The 12,554-nt window shown below is 45.4% G+C and overlaps 1 protein-coding gene across 5 annotated transcripts in view; it reads left to right on the top strand.

The window, feature by feature from the left end:
- The window catches only part of lrrc49 (leucine rich repeat containing 49), a 76,522-nt gene that overhangs the window by 52,248 nt on the left and 11,720 nt on the right, over positions 1–12,554 (top strand). For all 5 annotated transcript variants that reach the window (XM_079497502.1, XM_079497504.1, XM_079497505.1 and 2 more), the window contains exon 13: positions 1,790–1,885. In XM_079497502.1, coding sequence (XP_079353628.1) covers positions 1,790–1,885 — 96 coding nt within the window. The remainder of the gene's footprint in view (positions 1–1,789; positions 1,886–12,554) is intronic.

Below are 12,554 nucleotides of genomic sequence, written 5' to 3'. Positions count from 1 at the left end.
GTTGTCCCGGCGTTTTTAGTGAGGGTACTTCCAGCTTCCCTGCGTTGGCTGATCTGAGTGCGCGGGAGGGTTTGTAGGGTTCAATCATGCTGGCAAGATATGGGGGAGCCATACCTTTGGTTGCTTTAAATGCCAACATCAGAGTTTTGTATTCTGTGCGGGCAGCGACCGGGAGCCAGTGCAGGGAGCGGAGCAGGGGGGAGACATGTGAGAATTTTGGCTGGTTGAAGACCAAGCGAGCTGCGGCATTTTGGATCAGTTGGAGAGGCTTCAGTGCACATGCCGGTAGGCCAGTAAGGAGAGAGTTACAATAGTCAAGTTTTGACAGGACTGTTGTCTGGATTAGGAGCTGGGATGATTCCTGGGTGAGGAACGGTCTAATTCGTCGTATGTTATAGAGTGTGAACCTACAGGATCGAGTGACAGCTGTGATGTGAGTTTTGAACGAGAGCTGACTGTCCAGGACAACACCAAGGTTCCTGGCTGTTGGGACAGACGTTACCAGGGCGTTGTCTACGGAAATAGTTAGCTCCCGCATCGGGCAGGACTTAGCTGGGAAGAAGAGAAGCTCAGTCTTGTCTGGGTTCAGCTTGAGGTGGTTGGAGGACATCCACTGTGAGATGTCAGCCAGGCAAGCAGTGATGCGCTCTTCCACCTGGGTGGCAGAGGGGGGGAAGGATAGAAACAGTTGTGTGTCATCGGCATAACAGTGATAGGATATATTGTGAGCAGAGATGATAGTGCCAAGGGATTTAGTGTACAGTGAGAAAAGGAGGGGACCAAGTACAGATCCCTGTGGGACCCCAGTTTGGAGGGTTCGGGGGGATGATAACAGACCTTTCCAGGAGACCTGGTAGGTCCGGTCGGTGAGGTAAGAGGAGAACCACTTTAGTGCCGTCCCGCCGATGCCTAGATCCGCTAGGGTGTCTAGGAGCAGCTGGTGGTTCACTGTGTCAAATGCTGCTGATAGGTCTAGGAGAATCAGGACTGCGGAGTGGGAAGCAGCCTGGGCAGCATGTAGTGCTTCTGTGACTGCCAGCAGGGCAGTTTCTGTGGAGTGGGCCTTTTTGAATCCGGACTGGTTGGGACCCAGCAGGTTGTTATGTGAGAGATGGAGAGAGAGCTGGTTGGAGACAACACGTTCAATGCTTTTTGATAGAAATGAAAGGATTGATACCGGTCTGTAGTTCTTGACATCTGAGGGGTCAAGGGTTGGTTTCTTGAGGAGTGGTGTTACTCTGGCTGACTTGAGGGCAGATGGGACGCAGCCTGAGGTTACTGAGGTGTTGATGATGGAGGTGATGAAGGGGAGCAGATCAGGTGCGATGGTCTGGAAGATTGGAGACGGGACAGGGTCGAGAGGACAGGTGGTAGGTCTAGTGGAAGTCACTAGTTGTAGGACCTCGTCTGGGGAAAGAGGAGAGAAGGAGGACATGCATGGTGTGTTGGGGTTAGTGTTGGTTGAGTCAGATGCCACTTTATGGGGGAGAGGGGGGAAGGAGCTGCTGATATCGTCAACCTTCTTCTCGAAGTAGTTGACAAAAACATCAGCAGTGAGGGATGAAGGTTGGGTGGGGGGAGGGGGCTTAAGGAGGGAGGAGAAAGTGGATTGAAGCAAGTAACGTTGACCGACGTCCCTCAAGGCTCAACAATAAGCATTTTTCCCAAATGTTTGCCGCCAGAATAGGGACCACGTCAAGTGGTGTTAGCTAAAGTACAAATGTTTGTGTGGCGTTTCTGTGGTTTCAAATTCTGAAGGTTCTGTGTTGGTTTGTTTTGTGATGATCAGGCGGGTTAGCCCCGTATCCGGACCAGATCGACCCACAGCGGTTAGCGAGAACAGACTCCGCACCAACAGCCGCCCCAACAGCCCCCGGGACCCCAAGTAAGACATGTAAACACACACACACACACACACACACACACACACACACACACACACACACACACACACACACACACACACACACACACACACAGACACACGCACGCGCGCAAGCGAGAACCCCTGCCAAAGTTAACTGCGACAAACCAAGGCAAGTACCTACACACACTTGCATGCGGACCACCAGACAAAGACACTGGGAGACTTCCAGAATCCAGACCACGTACAGTATCAGTCCAAGAATATATTGTTACATTGCACATGTGTGAAAGAATGTGTCACTGACACATGAGGCTTAACACCTGGTCCTTTATCATTCTGACACCTTTTTTCAACCAACAATTAGTTTCAGCCAGACCCATATAACACTGCCCACAGTCTGAACACACGGTGGAATGTCTTTCATTTTCCCTGACTTTTCCCTCTCTCTCTCTCTGTCTATATCTGCCTGCTTTATCAGAGCCTTAGCAAATTTCTCCCCAACCCCTGATAACATATCAATAGACCTTTAACTACGTTAATCCTGGCATCGATATTTTGGGGAAATTGTCTACATGTTTAAAATATTTTCAAAATCCTCTTTTTTTGCTAGCGAAAATATATAACAAGTAATCTATTGATTGAGTCTCGATGATCACAACTTAGATTTTCGTATACCATATGACCTAGTTGTAATCTCAATCTATTTAGCTGCACTCAATCTAACCTTCCAATGGGCCAACCCTCTGGTTAACTAATGTTATCACTTATAGTGTTGCTGCTGGTAGGAATAAACACAGAAGCGGTGGTGCGCCCAGAGGTGGTGACCCCAATCTGGGAACCAGAGTCTCCAGACTGCTGGTTAGGTTAACAGGCTGCTGTGTGTCCATAAAAGCACCTCTCTGGAAAATCCCACCTGCTGCCTATCTAGTGAAACCAGGGTCTATTCAAGACCACTAGGAATTATTCAACCCAGCAGCTTTGCTACTGTATGTAGCCTATAGGCCAGTGGTTCGTAAACATTTGTCATGTGAATAACCTCCAAATTGACCCCTCCCCCCCAACAGCAGGTCAATGGAGCCAATAACCAGGCCATAAATTATATGAAAATCTATGTAATCTGCGGTCTTTGAGTGTCTATCCATACTTATACTATAGGCCTAGATAGATTTTAATTGTGGCATAGAAAGCATGTTGCGAATTATTCAGCATCGTAGAATAAATTGATTCGTTACTTATGGATAATGTGCTGATTATAGACCTGTTACGTGTCACGTGTAACGTGAAGATAGCTAAAATACATAACGGCCCAGTATGTGTTATGTGCACATTAGTGTCTAGTGTAACCAGATGCACCTACAGTATACTCCTGGTGTGGTGTTCAGCCTTGCAATCTCCTCGCATATGAGTCTAAACGGTTTATTCTGTGGTGGTATTCAGGAATCCATTCGTGTCTCCCCTACTTTCTATTCTTATGAGCAAGGCAGGAGTAATGCAGGAGTGGCATCACTTTCCTATATTAATAATGGGAATGTGATGTTTTCAATCATCCCTACCGCAGCCAACATACTGTCCTTCTTACTGTTCTGTACACTTTACAGTAGGAGCATTTCTCTGTGAAAGTGTCCTTGAGAAAGATTATCAGTTTCAGGGATGCCACTCCTGCCGCCCCCCCTCACACACACACACACACACACACACACACACACACACACACACACACACACACACACACACACACACACACACACACACACACACACACACACACACTTACTTACTTACTTACTTACTTACTTGCTTAAGGTTGTCCATCGTATCCGATGATGACAATCCATCTCTATTTCTTGTGAGTGCTCATGTGTCTATATAGTCCAATCCGTGATCCACACGATCTGCCACAAACAGGGCAGGGAAGAGCATTGACTGGGGGTGTGGGTGTGGTTCTGGCATCATGTCTCCTTCACACACACACACACACACACACACACACACACCACACACACACACACACACACACACACACACACACACACACACACACACACACACACACACACACACACACACACACACAAAGCAAAGCAAAGTTATTTGTTTACCCAGGGTGAATGGACTAAGCTCGAGACTTGTTTACAGCCAGACCCTGCTCATAGAACATTTCATGGTAGGGGTTCAATGCCTTGCTCAAGGGCACTTCAGCGGTGGTAATTTTAACGTGCCGGTCCGGGGATTCGAACTGGCGACCTTCCGATAACAAGACCGCTCCGCAAACCGTTCGGCCACCGCTGCCACACACACACACACACACACACACACACACACACACACACACACACACACACGCACACGCACACGCACACGCATACACACACACACACCTACTCCATTTGATCTCTCTCTCAATTGGATATCACACAAGCCATGTTGTTCAGAGTCATTACACTGTGAGTAATATGGTGGTTGATGCACGCCAAATGGGCTGCCCTGTGCTGCACGTTTCAAGGGCACAGGCATGGGTGAGTTATGATGACAAGGGGTGGTTATGAGATGAAAGACTATCATTACACGTTTTAAACACAGCCTTTTCCTTCCTGACTCAGGATATGAAAGGGACATCCCTGAAGCACAATTAACCCCTTCCTCATAGTGGCAATTCTTGTGGGGCTCTACCAGCATTTTGTTGTGTCCATGGATGTAGGGTTGAGTCACTTTGCAGGCCTATTGTTCGGATGTTGCCCATTTGAGCACTGCATTGAAATATGAATTAAAACGGATAAAAGCCAGACGGCTTGACGACACTGTAGCATTTTAAACGGTACATTTGAGGGTTGCTGAGAAGTGACCTTTTAGACAGGAACATTGCTGGTTTGAATCTGAAGAGTGGGCAGAAAAACGCTGTGCTCGAGCTCCCTCGGTAGAAAAGACTGATGTGAAGGGGCGCTATGGTGCAATGAACCGAACAATAGTGAACAACAACACAAAGCTCCCAGGTGTGTGTGTGTGAATGCACATACAGTAACCCTCCTACCCCTTACCATTTGTACCACAAAAAGCTTGTACCACTTCACTTGCCAAGCTCATCATGCACATGCATTTGTCTTGTTTACAAACATGCCAACATTCACATTGTCACCGATGCATGGCGTAAGTACAAACTGACACGCGGGGGAAGACGGTAGACAAACTAGACATGGCCTACACGGCTACACGTATCATGGTGATGCTTGGTGCCTGTAAGTTCAACGTTCAGTTGGTCTGTTGTCGGTTAGACCGATGGTTGGACATTTTTATAATTGATTATTTATGTATTTATATAAATTGCAGTGTTATTATTATTATACTGTATCTCAAGTCTCAAATATATCTGGATTGCCATGGAATTTGTTGGTCACCTTCGTGTTCCTTGGAGGATGTACACATGCCACATTTAGGCCAAAATGTCTTGTTAATACATCATATACAATTTAAGTACATCCATATGGAACAAATGATCTCAATTTCCCTTTCTTAGCCATGTTGGTTTGTTGGGTGTGGGGCCTTTGAACTCTGACATAAAAGCTCCCTAATTGAGTTAAGTAACATGCACAGTGCACACACAATCATTCTCAAGCATGTGGTGAATTGACTAGGTATAGGTCTGGCTATGCAGCATGATATAACTGCACTGTGTCGGATAGGAAATCATCTATTGGCCAGGCCAGCATACCATAATGTATCTACTATAGTGGTCGGGTACTGTCGTTTACAACTTGGAAGAAGAAGAAAAAAGAACAAAACAATCAAACCTTTCCCGCAGAGAGTAAGAAAGCACAGATGATGGATGAACTGGTCTGTGATCCAGAAGCAGCGAGTGCATAATCCGGCAACGGCATGAGACGCAGCACTGCCGGTGGGAGGACCGGCAGCTGCCGGAGTAGGTGGATGGATTATGACAGCTCAGCCGCCGCAACTGCCGGTAAACTGCCGGTAACAGCCGCTGCCGGGAGAAGGGACGGCAGCTGCCGGGGAAACTGGGGGGATTATGACACTCGACTGCCGCTCGCTTCCGCGGCAGTGTGTTTGGTCCGCATGCATGGCGTCGTGCTTGCGGTTATGTTTAGCGTAAGGGTTTGGGGTATAGAGTGTTGGACTGATGCTGCCGAAGAAATACTGGTGCCCGGGTGTTCCATGGCTGATGCCATGCGTTGTGTCGTGCTTGCGGTTATGGTTAGGGTAAGAGTTTGGGGTAGAGTGTCGGACTGATGCCGGCGAGAAACACTACCGACTGCCGGAAAATGCACTCACTCTCTCTCCTGTGATTTATGAGACTGAGAAACAACCCTCCTGACCCTCTAATATCCAACAGCATTAGGGATCCAAAGCCCCATGAAATGTCACAATAACAGCATGCTTTTTACTTTTTACTTTCATTCTCTCCTGAAGGAGAAAGACTGAGCCTTTGGTTATTGTTGCAGTTCATCTTTAATCTATCTTCTCTGCAGTCATTGCTCCACATGCTGGAGTAATGGCTTGTCCTGCTGGGTTCTGGCCGCACATCTGGATCTGTTGTGTGGGGGGCCAAAGAAGCAACCTGACCCCCTGGGGTGGGGATTCGTGACCACTTAAAGGGTGATTTATACTTAGTTAGATGGCGGTGTTGCGCACAGACAATAGCCGGTCTACAAACTCACAACGCGTCAACTTTTTAGGCTTTTTAGAGACAGTGTGGAGGTTGCATATTTGCCCTCTGCTCTGAAACCCACAAGCTCAATCATGAGAAATGACTGCCATTACCAGAGAAGCTCAGAAGGATTACGACACAATCACACTTAATCCAAAATGCCTTCATGTTGCTGCAAACTGTAATGCACAGTTCTTTGACAGGATCCCACAGCTCTGATGCACTGAGATGAAACTGATTAGCCACGGTATAAACTGTGAATGCTTCTTGCCTACATTTTCACACTGAATACTTCACAGGGAACTAAGCAAAAACAAAAACCAGAAATACTGCATCATGGTTTTATGTCTCCTCTCGTTTAACATTTGTGAAGGCTTCGAAGGAATTTAATACATATGTTTTGTGTGACCTTAAGTTCCAGTTCAATGTTGAGTCCAAAGGTGTGTTTTGTGTAAAACAACAAGGCCTTCTTGAGATATCACGTTCAAAACTACTGGACGAACATGAGGTCACATTGACCTTTGACCACCTACTTCAGTCCAGCTGGACGTTTGCGCCGAATATTATTAAATTCCCTCACAGCGTTTCTGAGACGCTAGACGGATAGACTGACGGACGGACCACCCAAAAACATAATGCCTCTGTGAAAGGCTGTCTGCCGCCAATAACACACTGTAAAAAGGACAAATCATTGGTTAATAAATTTGACTATAAACAGCACAGGGGGGAACAATAAAAGTGTTTTGAACAAAGAATAAGAAACCAAATAAATCATCAGCAATTGTTTAATGAAGTCAATCCATTTTACGGGAGATAGCCTGAAGATTAAGCAGCCTTTCCTGGAATGTGCCCATGAGTACAAAGTCACACACTCCATAATTTCACAGGCGCTTGTTGTAAGATAGAATGGCACACACAAGCAAGGAACTTTGGCTAACCTCACTACAACAAGACTAAAACCTTCTAAATCTTTAGAAATACTAAATTAATGTCATGGAGGTCAACAAGTCATACCAGCGTAGCGTGCACGTTCTCGATCTGATGTCTTCCCAGAGTGGTACATTAAGTGGATTAACTGGCAGGGACCTAAACCCTGGGCAGGTAAAGGAAACCATATGGTGTCATCTCTGTAGCCCGTGGAGTTTAGATAGTATGGAGGAGAATGTTGACAGTACGCTTAGAATGGGAGCATGAAGCGCTCCATATGAGAGATGTGATAGGAGGACTTGTTTCACTGCCAGGACGTGTGTGTGCGCGCCAGGGACGTGTGTGCGCGCGCCAGGGACGTGCAGAGAGTGTTAGAGAGGCAGGGGATGAAATCCTGTAAGAGGGCACTTTTGGACAAAAAAATTCGAAAATAGCAGATCTACAAGCTGTCAACGCGCCGCTGTGCGACACGTTGAGAGCTTGCAGATCTGCTGTTTTCGGGGCGCAACCCAGCACTCTTTATCTACTGGAGATGGCGGGCGTACCACATGGATTTCGAAACAGATTTAGTTCAACGCAAAAAAGCTGTTCAAGTTCAGGAGACTCCAGGAATAAAAGCAATTCTCCTGAATGCTGCCTTCCGGTATGGCATGGAAAGGATAGGAGTGGCATTTGTATTTCTTTCACCGTAGTAAATGCTGCATTCATGGTCTGGAGAGGGCAGTTGTTTTACAGACGGGTAAAAGGGCATTGGCTGAAGCCCCCTTTGATGTCTATGTGTGCACGTCCCTGGTGTGCGCGCGCGCGTGTGTGTGTGTGTGTGTGTGTGTGTGTGTGTGTGTGTGTGTGTGTGTGTGTGTGTGTGTGTGTGTGTGTGTGTGTGTGTGTGTGTGTGTGTGTGTGTGTGTGTGTGTGCGCACATTTATGCGTATGCTATATTACTGTATACAGACAATGGCAGCAGTACTCGCCTGACCCAAGCCCACTCCCTGCCACACATTTTGATCTATTTTGTGAGCGGAGATTTATTCGATTTTATTTCCCTGGAGAGTGGAGTGGGGATGGAAGCAAAGATTGCCAAGAAATCTAATACTGTAGTCTCTACTCACATACACTGGCCAGCAGATTGTGCGTGCGTGCGTGCGTGCGTGCGTGCGTGCGTGCGTGCGTGCGTGCGTGCGTGCGTGCGTGCGTGCGTGCGTGCGTGCGTGCGCGCAGAGATGGCAGTGCCTTCTTTCTATTTATATAGTACTTTAATGTAATACAGACCCACACTGAGAGCCAAAGCAGGTGCAGTGGCTCATGAATCAGAGGGCCTATATCTTCATCATGGACAGATAGACATTTTAATCACTTAAGCCCTATTTTATACTTCACTGTAGCAACAGTGTTGCGCACAAATTGCCGAGGTACAAGCTCAAATCGTGTCGCAATGCGATGTAGCTCAGCTACTGTATTTACACTATTTTCAGTGATTAATATTGATATTATTACTTATTTATTTTTATTTATTTTTAAGTTTGTATTTGTTTTTTCCCATTTTGAAAATGATTGCATATTATGGCATGCCCAAGAACGCCAGATTGAAAGTGGCTAAGCCTGATTCTTGCATCATCCTAAGCTTTTTTTTATGGGAAGAAAAACATCCTAAACTTCCACAGCAAATCAACAATTACAATTTAGGCACTTAGCAGACGCTCTTAATCAAGAGCGACTTACAGTAAGCAAGAACAAAACATGGTAATACATCAAATACATAAAAAATAGACATTAAGAATCATTCGTAAGCTAAGAACCTAACAGTGGAATATCTACTATAGAGTGCTATGTCTACATACAATGCTATCTAAGTTACATAAGTTGAGCCTTTGCATACGCCTGTAAGGTCATCGAGGCTAGGGAAAGTCTGAAGGGGTGGTTTTCAGACTACGGCAGAAGATTGGGAGTGTGTCTGCAGTTCTGATTGCAATGGGAAGTGCATTCCATAGTTTTGGAGCCAGAAGGGAGAAGAGTTTGGGACGTGTGGAGCGTTGTCCCTGTGTTTTTAGTAAATGTACTTCCAGCTTCCCTGTGTTGGCTGATCTGAGCGCGCGGGAGGGTTGGTAGGGTCCAATCAGACTTGTAAGATATGGGGGTGCCATACCTTTGGTTGCTTTGAAGGCCAGCATCAGAGTTGTGTACTCTGTGCGGGCAGCAACCGGGAGCCAAATGGAGGGAGCGGAGAAGGGGGGAGACATATGAGAATTTTGTCTGGTTGAAGATCATGGTTCAATAATTGGCAAGACTTCACTCAATGTATGCCGGACATCTGCATGCCGCTACTAACACCTGCCACCATCTGTTCTTTATTTGCTTTTCATCAGAGAGCGCTGATGAAAGGTTGTTTTCGAGAAAGTGACAACTTGGATAGATCATATTACGTTTCACGCGTGTCACAATTACACTGTATTTACACTACAGTAGGTAATTGGGAATGTACACTTCAACCCAAACCTGGTCTTCATGGGGATTATGTTGTTTGGAGATGACATTCTGCCTTTGTGAAGCTGCCGTTGGATTTACTTAGGATAAGTGTAATTGAATTAGCATTCAGAGACAAATAGTCTACAGCAGGGCATGTTTATCACCACACAGTGGGGAGTGGGGGGTGCTGGGGGGGCTGTCTTTCAAGTGTGATTACAGGAAGAATACGTGACACAGCAAAGAGTTGATGGCACGCTCCCATGCCCACAGGAGTTGCCATATCTCTTTATGTAACTTATATAACCGCATGTTATTCCCCATCTCCTGCATTATTGCCCAGGTGACTCTTGCCCTGAGTGTGACACTGGAACGTGCTGTTTCCAATGACTTGTAACTCCAAATCGGCGCCCAGAATGGCGTTTCTGGTCAAAACAAGGTTTAATCCACGGCCGATAGCCCGTCAGGTTTTTTCTGCACCGAGCAAAAGATCAACAACCAGTCAAGACAACACACACACAATTACGTCATCGTAACATCCGGTTATGGGGCATTTGGCTCTTCAAAATAAGGTTTAAAATGGGGAAAAACCTTGGCAATACGCGTTAAAATAATTAATTAATCGTAGCGGGAATGTGTTAATAGTTAGTAGATAACAGTAGCACAATTTGAAGTTTGCACCCTATGGCCAGAAAAATAATGAAGTCTGTGTGTTTGACTATAGGGTTGACTGGATTGCTGAATTCCTACAATGCCCATAATGCTTTAGTGCACTTCCCCTCCTTGTGCAGAGGGGGGAGGCAGCATGCAGGTGTGATTTTGTAGTCCAGGAAGGAAGTGAGACCATATTTTCATGACAGGTTTTTGGTCAAGAACATGGCGTAATGACTAAAATATCTAAAAAAAACTTACACACAAAAACCCCAGGAAAGTGTTTCTTGTGTCCTATATTAAAATAAGCTCTGGTTGCAAAAGGGGTGAAGTGGCCCTTTAATGTGGTAAGCTAGTTTACTGAAGGGTAGTTTGAACAGCTCCATAGTTTACGAACACTTAAATGTATGCTTTGTCGTACGACGATGTCGCACGCTGAAATTAGCCGACCTACAAACTCACAAGGCGCAGCGGATGCATCGTCTTGTGAGCTTGTAGTCCAGCTATTTTCTGCACAGTATAAATAGAGTGTATGGCGGTTATGTCTCGTGACAAATTGTTGGTCTGAACTAGACTTTTAATCTGGGGAAAATAAAACTCTTAATTTAGAAGAAAAAATACTCGGCTCACTGTGACAGTGCAGCAAAGTGGCACTTTAGCTTGTGCTGATAACAGTTAGCAGCCCAAGCACTGATGTGAGTCCATTTTCCTTGGATGAGGTACTTTTATCACTCCCTCATCCAAGGAAAATGAAGGCTGTACAGTATATGACAAAATAACTTGTCTGACCGAAAATTAATTCCATTTGCATTCATGAATAACAGTAAAAATAATTCACTACACTACAATTCCGTAAAATTCAACGTCTTTATATGAGAAAGTAGCTCTACTGTAGGTGCTTTACAATATTGAGAATATATTAGGGCTGGGACTCAATTAAAATAATTAATTTAATTAATCGGAGGCTTTGTAATTAATTAATCTCAATGAATCACATTTTAATCGCATATCAATTTTTTAACCTGAGAACAGTGAGAAGTATTTTTTTTAAATGGATTTTGGTATACGGATATATACACAATAAACACAAACAAAATTGCAAAAACAAAAAAGCTTTGCAATTGAGGCACGAGCAGCTGTTTTACATACGTTCTGCAGCTGCTGATCACACTCAACAAATTATCTGCGTTCTTAAATCGAATCCAGTCACACTCAATTGATATTCTTTATTTTGCTGATGTGGAGGTTCAACTTCTTACTTCATTTAGATAGGCCAATGTCGAAAGACAGGACATTGAGGGCTGAGAGAGAGGAGACGTTTGTCACAAGACGGTAGTGCTCCGCTCGAACTCGGGGCCTCACAAGGAGCATGTCCTACAAGTCAATACAGAAAGATCCATCCAGCCCAAGAGCCTGTCATTCTCTAGATCCTCCCACCCAACTCCCCTTTACTGTGCAAACATGAAACATGTGAGTACTTCTTCCATCACTGCATTCACAACGTGACTACGCAGAAAGCTGTGCCTCGTGATAGAGCAGGACCATCGCTGTAGCATCCCTATTTTAGGTTGAACATTCGATCGTACGTTGTAATGCTTCGTGATCTTGTAGATCACTCCTGGGGGACTCTGGTCAACAAACTGTAGAGTTTAAATTGGGTTTACCTGTCATTCAGTGGCTTCCTGGAAGGGTTTTAAACCCAATTAGTGCAGAGGGCTGTTTATTTGACAGTGTATTAGGTGGGTTTGTTTTGTCAGGATATAGTTCTCCTGGAGCTTATTTAAAACGCTGAGTCGAATATTAGTCCACTAATGAACTCCTGAGGCAGCGAAGGTCCGTTCACACACACACACACACACATATGTACAGGTCCTCATGATCATCTGTGTGCACAAGCCCAAGTTTGAACACACACATACACACACACACACACACACACACACACACACACACACACACAGCGCCGTCGCTACGTATACGTGCAATACG

This window comes from Electrona antarctica, assembly GCF_951216825.1.
Source record: "Electrona antarctica genome assembly, chromosome: 3".
Lineage (NCBI taxonomy): Eukaryota > Metazoa > Chordata > Actinopteri > Myctophiformes > Myctophidae > Electrona > Electrona antarctica.
The sequence above is the reverse complement of the archived record's forward strand: the minus strand, read 5'-3'. Positions and strand labels throughout refer to the sequence as shown.